The 22,591-nt window shown below is 39.8% G+C and overlaps 1 protein-coding gene across 2 annotated transcripts in view; it reads right to left on the reverse strand.

Moving 5' to 3' along the window:
* The window catches only part of RNF19A (ring finger protein 19A, RBR E3 ubiquitin protein ligase), a 98,360-nt gene that overhangs the window by 6,190 nt on the left and 69,579 nt on the right, over positions 1-22,591 (reverse strand). For both annotated transcript variants that reach the window (XM_034763380.1, XM_034763381.1), the window contains exons 3-8: positions 17,658-17,866; positions 15,515-15,659; positions 14,551-14,713; positions 5,644-5,758; positions 2,500-2,661; positions 776-989 (exon numbers count right to left, since the gene is read on the reverse strand). In XM_034763380.1, the coding sequence (XP_034619271.1) occupies positions 776-989; positions 2,500-2,661; positions 5,644-5,758; positions 14,551-14,713; positions 15,515-15,659; positions 17,658-17,866 (1,008 nt within the window). The remainder of the gene's footprint in view (positions 1-775; positions 990-2,499; positions 2,662-5,643; positions 5,759-14,550; positions 14,714-15,514; positions 15,660-17,657; positions 17,867-22,591) is intronic.

The following is a 22,591-nucleotide window of genomic DNA, read 5'->3' on the forward strand; positions in this document are numbered from 1 at the left end:
AGAAGTGAGGTTCTTACCCACGAAAGCTTATGCTCCCAATACTTCTGTTAGTCTTAAAGGTGCCACAGGACCCTCTGTTGCTTTTTACAGATTCAGACTAACACGGCTACCCCTCTGAGCTCTGACTAGAGATTGTCTGCAGCATGGATATTATGCAAATCCCTGATTTCAGTGTGACTTTACATACTAACATTTAACTGATTAAGTGAACAAAGTGTTAATGCAAAATATTCTTGCTATATAAAATATTGGTAAAATAAATTGCATCACAGCACTCGTTATTCATTAGTGTATAGTGCCCCACGATGTGCTATGTACTTCACAGAACACAGAAGCAGTCCCTGGGTCCCAGAGCACTTACAATGAGGTGAGGACAAATACAACTGTGCAGTTACACAGCTTAGGCATGTGCACGTTATTTTTATTTATAAAATTACAATGTGAAAGCTTTGAATGGATACTTAAAATACTCATTATAAAATGAGACAGATGCTGATAAGTTTTTCATTGGGTATTTTAAATGTGGGTTAGTGCAAACAATTATAGTCAGTGAACTCACCTGTTAGGGAACAGACATATTAAAGATATTTTAAATTGTGACATCATGGTTACAGGTAAATTATGGGAAACGACAATTAATTAACTTTACTCCAGCTTATTTTAAACAAGAAATGATCTGAATATAAAGAAGAGTCACACTCCTCCCCCCTCCCCCACATACACTCTCCTCAGATTTAAAGCTAGATACCAGAACAGCAGAAAGTGTGTGTCTCACCTGTTAAAACAGCTGACCATTGCACTTCCTGACAGACTCCCTGTTATACTAGCTCCAGCTAGTGCCATGGTGCTAGCAGTTTCACTCAGGTTGTCCCGAATGGCTCCTATTCTGTCCATATGGCTACCACTTGCACTCAGGCTTCCAGTCAATCCTCCAACACTTCCTTCTCCTATACTAGGGTTATGACGTGCCTCTGCTACTGAAGTGGTATCTAGATAAAAATGTAACAGGCTTGAAATTCAAAGGAAATAGACAGTTTTAACTTGGTCTTAAATGTGGATAAGAAAACTGCTTCTGGAATAACACCAGAAGGAACCAGAGAAAGAATCTAGACAATTTGTGAAAACACACATTATTCACCATGTGAAGATTACAATACGAAGTAAAACAGGCTCTCAGTTGGGACCGCCAAAGTGGCTGTGGCTGAAACCATACATTTGTTTGCTAAGTTGCTGAAAGGCTTTAAAATACCTGATGCTACATAGGAATGGTAACCTGAAGCCACCTTACATGTAGGAACTCTCCAGCAGGGAGTCTTGTGGTTTGATTAAAAAATAGATTTATAAAATTCCAGAAAGCAGCAGAACGACATCTGACAGGATTTGTTTTTCCCTATTAGGCTATGTCTACATTACAGACCTTACAGCAGCACAGCTGTACCTCTACAGCTGTGCCGCTGTAAGGTTTCCCATGTAGCTGCTCTGATGGCATAATTAAACTACCCCCAACGAGCAGCATTAGCTATGTTGGCAGAAAAGCCTCTCCTGCTGAGTGTACACCAGCACTTTTGTCAGCGAAACTTATGTTGGTTGGGGTGTTTTTTTTCAAAAGTTTTACTGACAAAAGGGGTAGTGTAGACAAAGCCTCAGAGACGAAGAGATAAAAACCAACAGCATCCATGGAGTAAATCATCTTATCTCGCTCCTTTCAGCCTGGGGGAGGACATACCCAGAAGTCAGCACTTGATTAGAACACGTGAGAAGAGCTTTTTGCATCACTTCTTTGAATTTGCACTATGGGAACTAACTCTTCGAGAAGAGACACAAGCCTTTGTTCTCTCTCAACTGGGTCTAACACAAGCTATGGACTTGTGTCCAGTGATTACCAAGCGCCCCAGTGATTACCAAGAGGCTCCATTCAAGTGTCAACTCACACAGATCAACGATCAGGGCCTAAGAAAATAAAATGTGCTTGTTTTGACTAGTAGTCTCACTGTTAAATTGTTATTTTGGAGGGAGCAGATGGTACAAAGGGAATGGTAATGCAATAGAATGCTTTTCACCTCTAAGTCATCCATTTGCATTCAGCTTAGATCAAGAGTGAGAAAGCGGTGACCCTCTGATGGCTCTTTGGTGATCTTTTTCACTTAATGCACTATTGGAAGGCACTTGGGTATTACAGTGATGAGGGTTGTTTAACAACCTATATAGAACAGAACATAAGACATAAGTGTAGTGGGCTCAGTCCATGTCCCAGTAGGCAGGCACCTGTATTGCAAAAAACACCATGGCATGGAAACAACTACCCTCATTGCTGGAGATGGGTCCTTTAATATGCAGTTTAGGCACATATGTAAGGCATCATGAGGCGACTTGCATTGTTGTTACCTGCACTGTAGCTCTTCTGCAAAGAAAGATTTTCAGTGTCCTAGGCTTTCACATGTGCCAACTATTACAAAACACTACATTTACAGAAAAAAATAAAATACTGAATTCTCTTACCTACTGCTGCATTTGTTCCACCAACATTTATATCATTTTCATCATCAAATTCTATCCTGACACCCTTTCCATTGCCTGCAGACACCCCACAGCCTCCACTGCGACAGAGGGAGATAGGAACAACTCCATACACATAAGCCAACATAATAGGAACACCAATACCTACAAAGGAAAATATAAAGTTTTTCATTCAATATCATTATTTGCTTCAGCATCTTTTATAAAACTATCCCAGGTTTTATAACTATATTATTTAATAATGCACAGTTAAAATAAATCTATAGAAGAGAAAGAAATTAAGAAAATATTTGGTTTTCAGGTGAGATTTGAGAACAGATGGCAAATCACTAAGGTGGAGTGAAACTGGAAAGCTGTTCCAGATAGCAAAAGAGGAGGGAACTGGAACGGTGTTGACCCACATGCCCTATTATAGCCTCGGCTGCAAGCACAAGGGGGACGCATGGCACGCATGTGGATCAATAGGCACTGCTATGAAAACCTTCCGACTCCACTGCCCATTTGGGATCATCACGCAAAAAAGGTTCTCCTACCAACAATGGGAGACCTGAGTATAGTACTGGACGAGTAGACATGTGCACTATGCCCACTACAGCTATATATTACACTTATCGGCTTTAATAAGCTTTGTCAAAGAGTATTAAAAACTTTTCTGACATGAGAGCATGGAACTATTTCAAATATCTTTAAAACCAGAAATGCCTACTACTGCCATTAAGGGCAGTAGTAATTAAGGGCTCAATCCTGCTCCTACTGAAGTCAGAGAAAGCTTTGCTACTGACTTCAATGGAGGTAAGATCAGCCATTAAGAAAGTGTCATTATGGGGTTTATGTATCTCAGTTTACAAAACGAAAAGAGAAAACTGATGAGCAAAGCCAGTGAAAAGTGTAGTAAAAAGGCAGTCTGGGCTAGGCTGCACTCACACAGAGCATCATTTCCCCCACACTGTGGGAGCTAATCATTTGGCCCAGGCTCTCTAACACTATGTACTAGACTATTCTTCTGCTTTGCTGATGGAAGCCTGTGAAGTTGTAGTAAGATGTCAGGCTGTGCCAGGCCAAACTGACCCAAACGGAGCAAACCAGCTGCAATACAGATTCAGTTCAGAGGCTCTTCAGTCTGCCCTAAAAGCAAGGTCAATAGGTTCCAATTACTGAAAATCCAATTCACTGGAAACTCACACTCAGGATCTCTATTGTGGAGAGCAGTGTGCCTCAAGCTATTCTCTCAGAGGCAAAGTAAACTAGGTAAGAGCGTGGTGATGCAGCAGGCCTGAAGAGGCAACCAAAAGTAAAAGGAGTGGGGAAAAAACCCTGCAGTTACCTCTGTGAAGGAATAATAAAGAGCTGTAACGCATGAGTGAAGCCCAGGCCAATGGATGCCTATGTAGAAAAAAAGATTTTTTCCCCTCCTAACTGCTAGTCCTGCAAACCTGTATTGAGATCTGAGACACAAACTGGGTTCTTTTTTCCCCCTTTACAGCCAAAGGTACCATTGATTGTAATTATTATTATTATTACTATTAATGTTTATTACAGTAGTGCCTAAGGGCCAATCAAGACCGAGGCCCCATTGTGCTAGGCACTGCACAAACATAGAGTAGATAGTCCCTGCCCTGAAGAGTTTACAATCTAAACAGACAAGACAGGCACAATATGGGGGAAGGGGTAGAACATACAAGCAGAGTGAACAGGATGTCAGCAAACAGCATTCCATGATATTTTTTGTTTTTTGTTCGTTGGGTGGGTTTACTTAGGGGCATAGGCTAGATGGAAAGAGAAGTTCCGGGAAGTGAGATGGACAGAGCAAGGGAGAAGACGGTAAGAGGACAGGTATGAAGTGAGGCTGGGATGAAGAGACTGTGGCAGACGTAGGGGGAAGGTTGGAGCAGAAAGCCGATCAGCAAAAGGCAGAGGAAGTCCATACAGAACTGACAAGGGACAGTTCTGTCCCGAGGTTCCTGCTTTGGCTGCTTCTGCTCCTACTGGCTGGTGTTTCCGGCTGGCTCCTCTCTGCAGTTTCCCCTCCCTCAAGCTGTGGGGTGGGAAGGTAATAAGGCTGCAGCCAGGTCCCAGCACCCACAGAAGGTAGGGGGTGTCTGTCCTACACAGCTCTGGGTCAGGAATGTAATGAGGGTGGCACCAGCTGCAACCCTACTTTTCTTCAATGCAAACCTCAGTGACACGTACAGAAAGGATGTGAGAGAAGGAAAGAACCCAGTTTGTCTCCCGAAGACCAAATTTGAGCTTGCAGTGTCAGATATTAAAGAATTATTTAAAAAATTTAAACATTTTCAAAATTCCAAATTGAGCAAATTTGCTCTGGAATCACTGACACACATAAGGACCCCATGGTGCCATTTTTAGAGTACCTCTTTAAAGCAATTTTAAATTACCTTATATACTCGTTCATTAGCCCGTTCGTTTATAACTCGACCCCCCAAGATGGATAGGTAAAAATAGCAAAAACTGTGTGACCCTTTCCTAAGCCGACCCTATATTTCAGGGGTTGGCAAACTTTGGCTCCTGGCCCGTTAGGATAAGCCGCCAGCGGGCCTGGACGTTTTGTTTACCTGGAGCGTCTGCAGGCATTGAGCCCCTCAGCTCCCATTGGCTGGGAATGGCGAACCACAGACGCTCCAGGTATACAAAACAACAATGTATTAGATATTCAATTCAATGATTCCATAGAGTTTAAAATCATCAAATTTTGGTGTAGACCTGTTTATAAGCCGACCACCGCTCTTTGATGCGTCATTTTTTTACCAAAAATATTCGGCTTATGAACGAGTATATATGGTATATTTTCTTTTTAAAGAAAAAAATTTGATAATGAAAAACTGAAAACAGCTTCAATATGAAAATTATAAGATTAAAGAAGTGTTTTACAATTTTTCATTTAGATGCAGCATCTCTAAAGTCTAGACACTAAATTGCACTGGAGCAGAGACCACAGTGTAATCTGGGGCAAGTCATAACTTTTTTATCCCTCCATTTCCCCATCTGTAAAAATGGAGCTCATACCTCCTAATTCACTGAGTGTGATTTATTAATGAGTGTCTGTAAAGTCTTCTCAAATGCTTGGTTGCAAGGTACTACTCTCATGCAGTGGTGGTATTTGCTTACCTACAGTTACTGCAGCTACAACTGGAGAAACTATTACAGACAAGGTTACACCACCTGCAATAGCCAAGTTTCGTTTGTGTTTCGAAATGTCTTTGCCTTCATATCGATTGTGAATCTTGAGGGAAGAAGAAAGAAGAGGGTTTCAGGATACATTGCACATAACATAATGTAAATAGTTTTGGCTCTGCTCTGCTCTGGAGCAGTGTGTTGTGTGTTCTCAGCTAGAGACTATACACTATTAATTTAAAACCTTATATACTCCTTAAAAGTTAGCCTCTCAAAGAGGGACATTAAATAATACATCTTTCTTAGTGATTTTACATTAATTTATACAATTAAAAAAAAGAAAGCATAAGTATTAGAAGTTCCTATAATCCCCATGTGTGACATTCCACAGGGTACAATCTGGACGGATGAACAGCTATGTCCCCTCAAGTCTCCAACCTGGGGTGCCTTTTACACTGCTTCGCTGTGAGAGCAACCACTTCTGGTCTGCCCACACACAGCTTCTAAATCACTGTAAATCACTCCCAGCTATATTCTCTGAGTGCTATAGTTAGCCACCAATGAATTAAACTGCAGGGTAACACCAGCAAACTCCCAGACCCACGCTTTCCCCCAAAAATGTGTCTGGTACTGCCAAACACCCTCCTGGACAATACAAGCTCATATAAAACCCATCATTTCATTAATAGAAAATTATATGCACCAATCTTGTTATCCGTTCTGAAGTTTCCCAAACTCTTCAGTTCAAACAAACAAACACACACTGGTTTAGATAAAACAATGAAAAAGTTTATTAACTACAGAAAGATTTTAAGTGATTACAAGTAATGAGGCATGAAAGTCAGAATGGGTTACACTGAAATAAAAAAGGTAAAATGCAACCAATACCTTACTTAACAAGCTAAGTGAATTCAAAGCAAAAGGTCTCTCACCACATTCTAGCAGTCTTACTGGTTGAATCTTTCAGCCAAGATTCCACACACCCCCAGTCCAATGATGCTTCCTTTGTCCTTCAAGTGCTATCAATGCCATGAGTAGAGATGAAGGGAGAAATGATTTGGGGCTTCTGTTCCCCCATTCTTTATACTTTTCTTAGAAAATCATCTTCAGCTTAGGTTCAGGAGAGAGAAAGTCTGTGAGATGGGAACTTCCAGCTGTTCGGGATTTTTTTTGCCAAGATGTAAATTCCTTGCCCACACTCTTTTCCCTGCCAAAGAATGGCCTCTTATCCAGGTGATAGTTTATTTGATTTTGTTGATACCTGGCTGAGGCATCAGTTTGCCTTTTGTTTTTGAGGAACTGTTTTGTGCTGGCTTCTCTAAATTTAGAATGTGTCTCAGTAACTTCATACAGTAGAATCTTGTGTCTTTACATACAATTTTGCCACACATTTTACAAGGACACTAATGATCCGCAAATTATGAGTTTTCAAATGATATCTCACAAGGCATACTTTGTATAAAATTTATCATAGTTTTGTAAAATGGGTGAACATACGGGTACAGACTGTCACCTCTCCCCCGTTATAAAGTTGCAGGAGGGTTAGCCACTGGATGACCTATGGGCAGTAGGTCAGGGCCCTCTTTCCCGTACAGGGCATCTACCACCATATTTTCTTTTCGGTTTATCTGAACAATTTCCATATTGAACTCTTGAAGTATGACGCTTCAGCGTAGAAGCTTGGAATTTGAGGTTTTAGTTCTCTTTAGCCAGATCAATGGTGAATGATCTCTTAAGACCTGAACTTTCTATTCAAAAGGTAGGGCTTCAGTTGCTTAACTGCCCACACCATAGCATAGCATTCCTTTTCTGTGACAGAATAGTTGAGGTCAACTTTTAATTTAAGGCAGCAATTGGGGGCTTCTTGTTATTCTCCGGTTGCATTAGCACTGCACCCAGACCAATGTCTGATGCAGCTGTACACAGTTAAAGCATTTTGTCAAAATCAGGGCTCGCTGGAACAGGCTTTTCAGACAAGATTTTTTTTATCTTATCAAATCTTTTCAGGCATGCTTTTATCCCAAATGACTATTTGGCCGGGTCTTTTTACATAAATCTGTGGCTGGAGTTATGTCAATGAACCCATGCATACACCTTCTGTGATTGTTTTTGGTTCGGGGTACAGGCCAATTTACAATGGCTTCAACTTTCAAAGGATATGGGGATATTTGACACTCCCTCTCACCCCTCCACAACCCAGTGTCCTAAACAAAGGACTCTGGCTGCTTGAATTTTACATTAGAGGCTTTTATGGTTAGGCCTGCTTCTTTGAGTTTTGACAGCTCAATTCCCAAGTGTTCTTTTCGATCACCCCAAGTGTCACTAAACACTGCAATGTCATCCACATATGCTCTTGCAAAGTTCTGTAAATCATTTAACACTTTGTTAACCAGCCTCCAGAACATGGCCCCAGTATTAATTAAACTAAACAGTAACACTGAGAATTCAGAGTATCAGTGATGAAAGCAAAATTTTTCTGTGCATCCTCATCCAAAGGGATATTCACTATGACTCATGCCAATACTCCTTTTAAGATTTCTAAATTTCACCCTATACACTTCAGGGGTAATTTGAAACCTTTGTAAAACAGATTCCTTAAATTAAGAACACATCACAGCTGCCTGAACTGGCAATTCATTAAATACATTCAAAAATGTACCAGACAGTTATGCAACCAGTGTGGGGATTTTCTTGTCCTCAAGAATCTTATGAATTTCACATAGATTTTCAAAAGTAGTGAAGTATTCCTCAATGCAGTCTGTCTCTCTGTATGTAGGACACAGCTGGTCCCAGCCGTGGATTCCTCAAGTGATGGGAGATGTTGGTGACTCTGGGATCTTCTCATGCTTTTCTATCAGCTCCAGATTATATTTCCTCTCCTTCTCCTCAGCTTCTTGTTGTCTCAGCTCCATGGCTTGCTTCAGGGGTTCAGCTTCCTGTTCCTTCAGCTCCATGGCTCTTCTATGGGTGGCTTCTTCAGCTTCCCATGCAGCAGCTGCTTCTTTCAGTCTCATCTCTGCTTTCCACATTTGGTACTGTGTTCTTTCTCTTCTTCTGCTGCCTCCACTCTGGCCAGCTCCAACTTTGTAATTGTTTCACTTTTGCTCATTTTTATACTTCACTATTTCCATTTCCCTTACCTGAAATAAGGAAACAGAAAAACAACAAACTATCCCCCCTTGAATTGTTTCCAGCCACCACACTTGAGACTAACTTAAAATTGCAGTACCAGTGCTTAAAATGTAAACTTCACTCAAAACAACAAGCTGTGCATATACCCTGCTCCTTGCTGCGCCACTGAGGCATCCCCAGGGTACAATCTGGACTGACAGACAGCTGTATCCCCTCAATTCTCCAACCTGGGGTGCCTTTTACACTGCTTCGCTGTGAGAGCAACTACTCCTGGTTTGCCCAAACACAGCCACTAGCATGTAAATCACTCCCAACTATACTGTCTGAGTGCTATAACCAGCCACTCATCAATTATACTGCACGGCAACACCAGCAAACTCCTGTCCCAGACTTCCCCCCAGAAATGTGTGTCTTCTACAGTCCAGCACCCTTCTGGACAACACAAGCTCACATAAAGTCCATCATTTCATTAAGAGAAAATTATTAGGGCTGTCAAGCAATTAAAATAATTAATTGCAATTAATTGCGTTATTAAACAATAAGAGAATACCATTTATTTAAATATTTTTGGATGTTTTCTACATTTTTAAATAATTGATTTAAATTACAACACAGAATACAAAGTGTACAGCACTCACTTTATATTTTTATATAAATATTTACACTGTAAAAAACAAAAGAAATAGTATTTTTCAATTCACCTAAGTACTGTAGTGCTATCTCTTTATCGTGAAAGCTGAACTTACAAATATAGAATTATGTACAAAAATACCTTCATTCAAAAATAAAACACTGTAAAACGTTTGAACCTACAAATCCACTCAGACCTATTTCTTGTTCAGCCAATCACTCAGACAAATAAGTTTGTTTACATTTGCAGGAGATAATATTGCCTGCTTCTTGTTTACAATGTCACCTGAAAGTGAGAACATGCGTTCGCATGGCACTGTTGTAGCTGGTGTCTCAAGATATTTACATACCAGATAAAGCATGCTCCTCACCTCCTCCCTCTCATATTTTGGAAGGCACTTCAGATTCTTAAACCTTGGGTCTAGTGCTGTAGCTCTTAGAAATCTCACATTGGTACTTTCTTTGCATTTTGTCAAATCTGCAGTGAAAGTATCCTTAAAACGAACAACATGCGCTGGGTCATCATCTGAGACTGCTAAAATGTGAAGTAAATGGCAGAATGCAGGTAAAACAGATCAAGAGAATACCATTCTCGCCCCAAGGAGTTCAGTTACAAATTTAATTAATGCATTATTTTTTTAAACGAGCATCATCAGCATAGAAGGCATGTCTTCTGGAATGGTGGCCAAAGCATGAAGGGGCATATGAACGTTTAGCATATCCGGTATGTAAAGACCTTCCAGTGCCAGCTACAAAAGTGCCATGCAAACTTCTGTTCTCACTGTCAGGTGACATTGTAAATAAGAAGCGGGCAGCATTACCTCCCGTAAATGTAAACAAACTTGTTTGTCTTAGCGATTGGATGAAGAAGAAGTAGGACTGAGTGGACTAGTAGGCGCTCAAGTTTTACATTATTTTGTTTTTAATTTTGTTTTGGAGTTCAGTTATGTAACAAAACAATCTACATTTTTAAGTTGCACTTTCACGGTAGAGATTCCACTACAGTACTTGTATGAGTTGAACTGAAAAATACTATTTCTTTTATTTATCATTTTTACTCCAAATATTTGTAACAAAAATGATTATATAAAGTGAGCACTGTACACTTTGTATTCTGTGTTGTAATTAAAATCAATATATTTGAAAATGTAGAAAAACATCCAAAAATATTTAATAAATTTCAACTGGTATTCTATTGTTTAACAGTGCGATTAAAACTGCGATTAGTTTTTTTTTAATTGTGATTAATTTTTTTGAGCTAATCATTGAGTTAACTGCGATTAATCGACAGCCCTAAAATTTATATGCACAAATCTTGTTATCCCAAATGAAGTTTCCCAAACAAACACACACTAGTTTAGATAAAACAATAAAAATTTATTAACTACAGAAAGGTAGATTTTACGTGATTAAAAGTAATGAGGCATAAAAAGTCAGAATTGATTACAATGAAATAAAAAGTAAAATACAACTAATATCTAAATTAACAAGCTAAGTGAATTCAAAGCAAAAGGTCTCTTCTTACCACATGTTACAGGATTCTTACTGGCTGAATCTTTCAGCCGGGATCCCTCCCCAGTCCAATGATGCTTTCTTTGTCCTTCAAGTGTTGTTGATACCATGAGTAGAGATGAAAGGAGAGATGATTTGGGGCTTCTGTTCCCCATTCTTCATACTTTTCATAGAAAATCATCTCCAGCTGAGGTTCATGAGACAGAAAGTCCACTGGATGGAAACTTCCAGCTTTTTTTTCCCGACCAACACGTAAAATCCTTGCTTACACCCTTTTTCCTGCCGAAGAATGGCCCCTTGATCAGGTGATATTCCATTTGATTTTGTTGATACGTGGCTGAGGCATCAGTTTGCCATTTGTCTTTGAGGAACACGTTTACAGAAGCAAGCACAAACTGGGAATATGCCTCAGTAATGTCATACAGTAGAATCTTATAACTTTACACACAATGCTGCTACACATTTTACCACGACAGTAGTGGTCAGCAAATGATGAGTTTTCAAATGGTACCTCACCAGGCATTCTTTGTACAAAATTATCAGAGTCTTGTAAGAGGAGTGAACAGACTGCTACACCATATATGCTTTGCCTTTAACATATATTATTTTTGTAGCTGCAATCAACTTAAAAAAAGGAGGGATAAATCATTGTTTCTTCCTTTCAATCAACTTTATTAAATATTAAGCAATGACAAAATCTTAAGTTAATAACTTATTTTTCTATATAGTTCTAATAAAGTGGGACATGAGAAGGGGTTTCAGCAGCATAGCCTTTCCCAAGATTCAACTGAGGAGGAGGAGGACAGAAATTGTTCCAGTGCTCTTGTCCCCACTTGAGATGAGCTTGAGGGAGGGTGTATTTCAGACCCCATGCATCTTACTGCTCTCTTACCTATGATGGGTTTGCAGGGCCAAACCCCTTAGCTATAGCCTGCTCTATAGGACTTCAGAAATTTTCCAGGCCAAATTGCTTGTTTGCAGCAAATCTTACATGAATTTGCAAGTCTTGGTGACCACTGTTCCACAAAACTTGGCTAGCAAACTGTCTCCATAGCTTTTATGGTCAGGAATTAGACTTGGACTCATAGGCTATGTCTACATTACAGCACTTTGGTGCAGCGGCTCCGCTGTAGTGCTTGTGGTGGAGATGCTCTAAGATGACAGGAGAGAGCTCTCCCTTTAGCTTAATAACTCCTGCCTCCACTAGAGACAGTAGTTATGTCAGTGGGAGAAGCTCTTTCACTGACATAGTGCTGTCCACACCAGTGCTTAGATCGGTATAACTTACTTCACTCAGGGATGTGAATAATCTACACTTCAGAGCAATGTAAGTTATACTGAAGTAACCTGTAGTGTAGACAAGGTCATAGACTTTAAGGTCAGAAGAGACCATCATGATCATCCAGTCTGACCCCCTGCACATTGCAGGCCACAGAACCCAACGCACCCAATCCTGTGATAGACCCATAACCTTTGGCCAAGTTACTGAAGCCCTCAAATCATGATGTGAAGACTTCAAGTTACAGAGAATCCACTATTTACACTAGTTTAAACCTGCAAGTGACCCTACCCCATGCTGCAGAGGAAGGTGAAAACCTCCCAGAGTCTCTGCCAATCTGATTCAGGAAAAAATTTCTTCCCGATCCCAAATATGGCTATCAGTTAGCCCCTGTACATGTGGGCAAGAGCCAGCAGCCAGATTCTTGGAAAAGAATTCTCTGTAGTAACTCAGAGCCCTCCCCATCTAGTGTCCCCATCACTGGCTGTTGAAAATATTTGCTTCTAGAAGTCTCAGATCAGCTACATGTCATTGTAGGGAGTCCCATCATACCATCCCCTCAATAAACTTATCAAGCTCAGTCTTGAAGCCAGTTAGGTATTTCGCCTCCACTGCTCCCCTTAGAAGGCTGTTCCAGAACTTCACTCCTCTGACAGTTAGAAACCTTCATCTAATTTGAAGCCTAAACGTGTTGATTGCCAGTTTATATCCATTTGTTCTTGTGCCCACATTGATGCTTAACTTAAATAACTCCTCTTCCCTCCCGGGTATTTACCCTTCTGATGTATTTTTAGAGAGCAATCGTATCTCCTAAAGCCTTCTTTTGGTTAGGCTAAACAAGCCAAGCTCTTGGAGTTTCTTCTCATAAGGTAGGCTTTCCATTCCTCAGATCATCCTAGTAGCCCTTCTCTGCACCTGTTCCAATTTGAATTCATCTTTCTTAAACATGGGGGAGACAGTTTTCCAGATAAGCGCTCACTACTGCCTTGTATAATGATACTAACACTTCCCTATCTCTCTTGGAAATGAGCCGTCCCTTTTTTGACATTACGCTTCAGGTTAGGCAATGATATAAAGGGACAACACTTCTCTACCTCACAGGGCTGTTGTGAAGGTCAATTCATTTATATATGTGTGGTGCTTAGGTGATATGGTCATATAAGAACAGAGAGCTAGAGGGAAGAGCTATTAGTAATTTGTATGGAAATTCAACAATAGCCATTGTTCTTCTCTTATGCCAGGGCCCAGCAAGTGTGCTAAAACATGAGGGAATAATGTGGATTATTTTTGAAAGCAACTGTAGTGGAAAGTGAGATAATTTACTGGAGAGAAAGGACTGAAAAAGGAGGGGCCTGGCAAAGATGAATCGCCACAACTCCAGACCAGCATAAGAACCTGGGCAAAGGAAAGGAATGACAATTTCTTGGGGCACCAAGAGGCAGACTGGCAGATGCAAGTGTGGACTAGTCAATGGCACCATGAGTTCACGTTGATAAAACATAAAATAATCTTAGGATTTAAGAAGTTCAGGATAGCGTAACTCAAGTGACAGATCTGGCATCTTAACACTTCCATAAACAGCATTTCAAAGGTCTTTGAATAACTTACTTTTTTACCCTAAATTATAAAAGTAGGAAAAGATAAAATTATTCTTATGTTTTTATTCTAGCTGCTATTTGTTATTTGCTTTGTACTAGTAGCCCTAGTAGTAGTCCTTATTGCTGGAGGAAAGATACCAACTACTTATTGGTTAATGTATTAATTCCTTGTCTATTCCCATATCAACAAAAACACCGAGTTTAGCTGTGGATAGTTGCACTGGTGATCAGTAAATGTATATACCCTAGTAACTTAATGAATTTATAAGCCATTAAGTACAAACACAGAAATGTGCGGGTATACGCATATGTATATAGCAGGATTTTCAACTAATATGTCAATGGCTTCTTTCTTGCTCAGGATCCAGAGGGAAAAGTCAGGAATTTTTGTTTTTTACCACCTTTTCCTCCGTATTGTCCAGCTCTGAGTAGAACTAGGGAGATTGGAAACTCAGGACTTTTAAAAATCAGGCCACTTATTTAGGTGCCTAAGTAAGGATTTATGGGCCTAATTATAGGAATCCATTTTAAAATATTTTGGGCTTTGTGTGTGTGCAAACGGAGGAGCCACATTTTGAAAAACATGGCCCCACACAAATAAAATGAGGATGCTAACCATTTTTCAAGTTATGTCTGAACCTATTTGGGAAGGAATGGTGAACAGAGCCAACTGAAAGTACACCAGTGTACATGTTCAAGAGTGTTGCATTTTAAAACCAGAAGCAAGGTAAGCAGCACAGTGCACTTTACCTTACGCCCCACATACACAGGGATTCCAATAATCATAGCAGGAATAGCAATGCCAGCTATTAAAGCAATTCCTACTGGAGCTCCAACAAGCGTTCCCAGTTGCCACAGTATTTTCTTCTTACGGCTCCATGGTTTCTTTCCCCAAAATGTACAACCTGATGGGCTAATAGAAACAAATTGTAAACACACACATACACCTGCTTAGAAATGAGCCAATGATAAGTTACTTTAAGACATGACAATATCTAATAAAATTCATATTACACAGATGGCAACAGTGTCTAAAAACTATTTCTTTAGACCTTTCAGATGCTCCAATGTCCTTTGAAAGGCGCTATGAATCATACCGCATAACGTCTTGTGCTGCTCAGTGCCAACACAAATTATCATTTTCACATGGAAACTAACTTCCAGTTATAGCAACTTAACACTCAAAATAAATGGTCAGCACTAGAACTAAAGTAAAAGTAGCTATTGTGAACATGTACACCATTTCATTTTGTGACACTAAATACGTGCTGCATCCATCTTTCTGAGCTTGAAACTAAGTGAGAACATTTGATTTTTATTTTCTGAAATAAGATGAACAAAGTGACTATTTTAAGTACCTACATAGCAAAAAAAAAAAAAAAAAAAAAAAAAAAAAAAAATATTCCATTTCTCATACCTAAACACTAGAAGCTTAATTCTCTACTCTGCTGAGACACAAGATGGCCTTCGGCTGACGGGACAATCTGGCCCTAGATATTTTAGCACAGAACATTTATTCATCTAAGCAGAACTTTAAATCAGTCTGCACTAGTATAACACCCCAGTCACTCCTGAAGTTAAATAAGTCAAAACAGGGAAAAGCAAAATAATGTAAAAATCAGGAAACAGGATGTAGATAAAATGCTGAATGTATAAAATGAGAAAATATTTGTCTCAGATAATCTATAATTATAACTATTTTTCCTAAACATACCTTAAATAATGCAAATCCGAGATCTCTTTCATGCATAGCCAACAGAATTCACAACCACACACAGCACAAGTCATGTGGTTGCAGCTTCCATCATTCATTTTTATTATGTAAGCAGCACAACGCGGGCATGGCTTTATATCATCAGCTGTTTAAAATGAAACATGAAGATCATACTATTTCTATGAAAAAGTGAAATTTATCTAAACACAGACAAGAAATATTATGAGTTTTGACTGATCATAGTAGTTCTGACGCAGACGTATCTAAATCTTTGTTATAAATATGCTTTACTAAATCCTTAATTGCAGATGGTTTTTGGTCATGACCATTACAAACCATCAATATAGTAGTATTAATCACAACAAATTAAAATATAGAAAAATATATCACATTTAGATAGATCAATAGCTTTACACACACACAAAGATTTTCAAAGTCAATAAAATGTAAGTTAGATATTAAACAGGCACATTAATAAATATGCATGATGACAGGCAGTTTTTGCATATAATCCTCTCCACATTTCATACTTCTGTAATCTTCACTCATGAGTCCCAACCTTTATTTCTTCTTCATACTTAATATGCATTTCACCTTAAATATTCCATATCTTTTGTTCTCTTTTTCCACTCCTCTGCTCTTGACTCCACTCCATGGCCTCCCCTTAATGCTCTTGCTCCCCAAACCAGATACATTTATATTTGTTACAGAAACAGACAAATCAGAATCTGTCTAATGCTCCTAACCGAGCTTAATACTGAAAATATTGCTAAGGGTTTATTTCTTTCACTGACAAGTGTAAAAATGAGTTTCCCAAAGGGTAACCTTAATGATAGGAAAGACAAGATAAGGCATACTGACAAAACTTTTTCTGTTGTGATTCCTGGATTATTTCCCAGACTGTTACTCTGATTCAGAATTACAGGACAAACAATTCACTCATCATAGCAATATTAGTTATGTAAAGCACGCCCCATTGGTTAGCTGGTCAGAAATAACTGCTGGTGCAGAAGAAAGGTGTGGTACAGTAAGCTTTTGATGAAGAAAATGGGGCAGTGGAAAACTCCTGCAGATTCCCTCTGCTGGAGACTTGCCTAGCATGGGAGAGTCTGGAGCAGGTGTAGAGTCAGCAGAACCAGCTCCTACACTCACAGACCATGGTGCACAGGAAGAGGGAGTGATGAAAGTATGGTGCATGCTATCAATTCCCAACTGGCATGTAATCTCTAGGGGACCAGATGCATACTGTACAAGTTAGAGCTGCCCCTAGGCTAGGGTTAGATCAGAGAATCAGGGAGACACAACGGGACACAGAACACAATCTTTCCCCTCATATGTCTAATTAGTTCAGTCAGAGAGAAGATTCGGTTGGGGAGAGATAAACGAGCAAGAGAGTTTTGTTTGACAAAGCTTGTGTCAGACAAAACAGGCAACTCTTGGCGATACCAAAACATTGCTCCACTGATTAGTCAAACCTTCCTTTTACTCAGTAACAGTTGCAATAAGACTTAATTTTCACATATCTGAGTTATTTGATTTCTGGCTGGCCAATGTAGAAGCACTTTATTGACGAGCAGAAATTACCTTGATATATCCCTCACATGGAGTGATCGTTTATGCATTCTTATACGGGTGTGGGTATCAGTAAATCAATAATAATTTTGCTTTTTCAGATCTATTTATACCAGTATTATAAACCTTGTCAAAATTCCACCCACAGGGGAAAAAAATGTGTTTCAGCTGTGAAAGCTATACAATTGGGAAGAGAGTGGTTCTAGTCAGCCAGCAGTACTTCAAGAATGCTTGACTGCAATGTCACCGAAGATTACACTTTTAAACTATAAAACGACTCAAGATTTAAAAATCCTAAAAAGGCTTGTAACAATTGAAGCCATCAGCGCTACCCCTTCATGATTTTACCACTCCTGAAAACCAAAAATTTCCCATATTAGAAAAACTCAGCACTTTTTTTTTTTAATTTAATCTAAAGTTATATTAATGTTTTATGGTTCTGAAACTGGTACAAAAAAAAAAAAAATCAGGGTTGGAGCTAATTAAGTCATCACATATTTCTTTCTTTGGTAATATTAACCATGTAATTGTACTAGTAAGACATTTTACAGAGACATACGATCATAAATACCTGCTGCTCCAGACTCCTGGCTATAACTAATAGATGAAGAACGAATTGTTCTCAGGCGCAGACTATGGGCTCTTTCCTGGCGAGCAGCATCACAGGTCTGGTTTGGATGCCAAATCTGTTTACAGTGGTAGCAGAATTCAGTACCACAGCCTTCACGCCCACAGGTAAGTTTGGGACAGCTGGCACAGCCAAAAGCAATCACAGCATATCTTAAATGATCAAAAGGGGTGGGAGAAAGATTTTTGTTAATACAAAAATAATATCTATCAGACAAGATAGTAGGGCAACAGCAGAACCAGCTTAAGCATGTACTGTTGTACTGGGAAAGAATGGGGCCCCTAGCCAAGGCCACCCCACCCACCTCCTCAGACCCAAAACTGTGCAGAGCAGACACCTCCAGGGGCATGAGGACAGATGCAGAGCCACTTCTCCCCCCGCCATGTAGGTTTTGGGGAAAACTGCAGGGAGGAGCTAGCCAGAAACTAAAGCTGGCAAAACTCTTGTAGGAGCAGTTGAAGCAGGGACAGATAGACACTGAAAATATTTTTCTACAGCTTTGCCTGGACTCTCTCAGCTCTCCCCCCAAAAAACAATCATAGGCTAACATTATGTTTGCCACCATCACACTAAGCACTTTGCTTGTAGGTTAGAGCTCCTTCCCCTACCCTTTGTATTATCTATTGACAGTGTAAGCTCTTTGGGGCAGGGACTGTCTACTACTCTATATGTATAGTGCCTATCAGAACTGGTCCCCAAACTCAGTTGGTCCCTAAGCACTAAAATAAACAAACATAATTTATAATAATACAGGGATTCAGTATGGCATAGTCCCCTGCAGCAATCACTTCTTGGGGGAAAAGTCAAGTCAATACTCCAGCATGTCTGACACACTGAAGCAACACCTACAAACATGAAATGATAATAGATATCTGAAAAGGCAATTTAAGTTAAGTTAAATTGCTAAAACAGATTTTCTTTTAGGGGCAAATATGTGCTGGGGTTAGGAATTAGAGGGCAAAGCCCAGATTTTTAAAGGTATCCAGGCATTGCTGCACTCAGTATTACAACCCCAACTGATGTAGGAGCCAAAATGGGACTTAAGACTAAGTGCCTAAACCCCCTTTGAAAATGAGACTGGCTCCTAAATCAGTCTAAATACCTTTAAAAATCCAGGCCTAAGAGCATACCTAAGTGTTACAGAATTTTAAAACAGCAAATCCCACATGACTTCATTCCCATCTCTCTGTGCACACCAAATCACATAATTTCTGCTGTGTTCAGGGCCTTCTGCATCCAGGAGACATGGGATCAGGGTTTGCCTCTAAGAATTTCCAGAAATTGCAGTTAGGTCAAGTAAAGATTAAGTTACTGGGAAACTTTACTGACTGTCCATTTGCCTATAGTTTCTTGTGAAAAGCAAAACATTTACATGAGTGTAATTACCATAAATAGTTATTTGACCATTTAAAAAAAACTAAAAAGATTAGCACAGCACTTGAGTGGATTAGTCTTTTCAGCATGCATATTATATAGCATTTGTTTACAGCAAAATTATCTTCATAAGACCACAAAACCAAATAAAGTACAGCCCAAGAGGTGTAATGGAAGGAACAACACATGCTGCCACAAAGGAGATCCAAGTTCTGATGTCTTGCCCAGTCCCTTACTCCTAGGTTGATGAAGATAAAGAGTACAGGAGAAACAGCATGTTCAGAAAAAGAGAAAGATGCACTGCAAATTGCTGTTTTGCTAATGCACTCAAAAAAAGTAAATAGTGTTGTGTTTCAGGTTTCACAGAGAGTATGTCTCCTCTGATACTACTGTGCTGTAAAGGGCATCACTGAGACAGCATGCATAAGATTAGAAGGATGGGGGAAAGGAAAGTGAAGCCCTTGGGCTCCTCAAGTGGCTCTGAGGAAGGGGAAAAAAAGTATACATTAAACCTATAGGGGGAGAAATCTTCATGCTGGCATGGAAATGTTAACATTCAAGATTTTCAAATGTAAATAGTGATTTTGGTTCTCTTCATTTTTAAGGACTATCCTGAGACACGTTAAAGAAGTCTGGGTTTTCAGAGGACTGGTACCAACACTTTCTGTAAATCCAATACCTCAAATTGGGCACCCAAAGTCAGTAGTTTTTACTGAAAATCTTAGTCAATGATTTTACATTTATATAGCACTGCCAACACTTAGATACTGTGGCAATGGGCACCACAGAAAAAACAAGGAGAGCCAGAGACAGATGTTTAATACTGAAATTATAGGTCACATAATGCTGAGAAGTAGCAACATTTGAGGCTGAATACAATGGCAGGCGATTAACATTACAAAACAACAGTAAGACAAGAAGGGTAAAAATTTTAATAGCACTTAAGTGATTTAGGAATCTATGTGCCATTTTCAAAAGTGCCTGAGTCACTTAGGCACTTACATGATTCAAGGGGCTTTTGAAAATGTTACCCAAAGTGAATAACATTGTACCTAACTGAAATTTGTTAAGTTTACAGAGAAGATGCTGTGATGAGATTGCCTACAATGGCACGTGGCTACCTGCAACTGCTAGTAGCAAATATTCCCAATGACCAGAGATGGGACAGTAGACGGGGAAGGCTCTGAAAAGGGCCCAGAAAAGAAAAAACATGGTTGACCTGTGCCAGCCAAATCAGACTCGCAGGGCTCTGGCTGCAGGGCTGTTTCATGGATGTGTAGTGTTCCGGAGCTCTGTGAACCTCCCACTTCACAGACTCCTAGACCTTGGGCTCCAGCGTGAGTCCAGAATTCTACACAGCAATGAAATAGCTCCACAACCCGAGCCCTGTGAGCCCGAGCCGGCTGGCAGAGGTTAACCGCGGGTTTTAATTTGCTGTGTAGACATGCTCGGATTTACTCAGAGCATTCCTTCCCAGGTGTCTGGCTGGTGGGTCTTGCTGACATGCTCAGGGTCTAACTGATCACCATTTTGGGTGTCAGGAAGAAATTTTACCTAGGTCAGATTGGCAGAGGCCCTGGGGCTTTTTCACTTTCCTCTGCAGCACAGAACACTTGCAGGTTTAAAACTACAGTAAATGGTGGATTCTCTGCAACCTGAACTATTTAAATTCAGCTAGAGGTTAGGTGTGTATTACAGAATTGAATGGTGAGGTTCTGTAGTCTGGGATGTGCAAGAGGTCAGGCTAGATATCACAATGGCCCCTTCTGGCCTGGAAATCTATGACTCTACAGGGTAAATTTTAGGAATTGGATAGTAACTCCCCACTACTGCAGACTCTTGTAATTTTATCACAAGTCCTGGAATATTTGGTGTTTTTCTTGAAGCCCTCGCTTCTGGAATCATAGAATTACATAGGAAACTCTGCTTTCATTTAATAATAAAGTTTCTAAATCAAATCGTCATGAGCAAAGCTTGAAAATGTGAACCAAGTGAACTCTAAGTTCAAAAACCAGAAGCCAAATATAAAAAACCAAAATGCACTTTAAAAAGACACTCATGACTTTTGTGTGTTTGGGTTTGGCAATACTGACTCCCCACAGTGGAATTCAGCCAGGACAGTAGAGTTAAACACAGCAATTTTTAGAGAGACAAGGAACTTTTGAGCTTACACAGCTCACCCACGTGTCTCTCATCAACAGAAGTTGGTCAATAAAAGATATTACATCACCCTCACCCACTTGTGTCTCTAATGTTCTGGGACCAACACTGCTACAACACTGTATACACCAATTTTCAGGCAGTCTGGCTTGCTGGGGATATCACAGTGCAGGCAGGGAACTGTGCAGCCTGGAAAAATTCCTGTCAGAAGGGAAAGAGAGATGTGGCGCTCTATCCAAGAGAGGTGACAGCTGAGGAGCCAGGAGCCTAGAGTGGGTGCCCTTGAGGGACCACAGAGGAGGAACACAGGTACAGTTGCTCTGAATTGTGACACATCCCACCAAAATAACTAATTTGAGAAAAATAAACCTTCAATTTTAACTACGTACTTTGTAAGTTAATACTTTGCAGTTTGTCAAAGCACAGATCTAGAGGAGAATGCCTAGTGCTGCACCACGTAACAGTTAAAGCATATGTTTATTCATCTGGAGATTGTGTATTTCTTTGGGAATCTATTCTTGAAATTACTTTATCCAATATCAAAATAGTTGCGGAGCACCTAGCAGTCATTCCACTTAATTTTTACTTTACAAGCATTCCATAAAGATGTTCTTACTGTACATGAAAATGGCACACAAGTATTTGTAAAGTATTTCTATATTACACAGACACAGAACATATTAAATGAACATTAAGGTTGCAAAGTATACTCAAAAGTTAGGAAGTGATAGAATTAAGATTGCCCATGCAACCTTAATTTGACTCCTTTGTGCATAGGTATTATGATACAGTCTTTAATTACATGGTCACATACTATTTTTCCACAAGACTCATCTTACTCAGTGCACAGAATGGATGGTGCTCACTTAATGAGCAGGTATTCAATATTTTGTGTTACCCTTATAGTTCAATGTGTGGACCCTGGCCGTAATTTATTGCACACTGTTCAAACCCTGCCATGAAAGACAGAATTACGTTCCTCATGGGCTTTTCCGTGGTACCTATTATTATAGTAAGAGTGCTTCACAAACACCAATCAATTTATCTTCACAACACACAATAGGTAAGGGGATGGTATTATCCCCATTTTACAGATGGGGAACGGAGGCAAAGAGATTAAGGTCAAGGCATCCACTAAATTTGGATGCCAAATTTGAGACTCCCAGGGCCTGAATTTTCAGAGTATTTAGCATTAAATAGTATTTAATATGCTCAAAGCACAGCTCCTACTGATTTTAGCTTTAGCTTTGAGTGCTCAGCATTTCTGCAAATCAGACCTCTGGTATCAAGTTGGGTACCAAAAAATAAGGAACATGCCATTAGTGACCACCTGTAAAAAAGGA

Source organism: Trachemys scripta, chromosome 2 (assembly GCF_013100865.1).
Source record: "Trachemys scripta elegans isolate TJP31775 chromosome 2, CAS_Tse_1.0, whole genome shotgun sequence".
Taxonomy (NCBI): Eukaryota; Metazoa; Chordata; order Testudines; family Emydidae; genus Trachemys; species Trachemys scripta.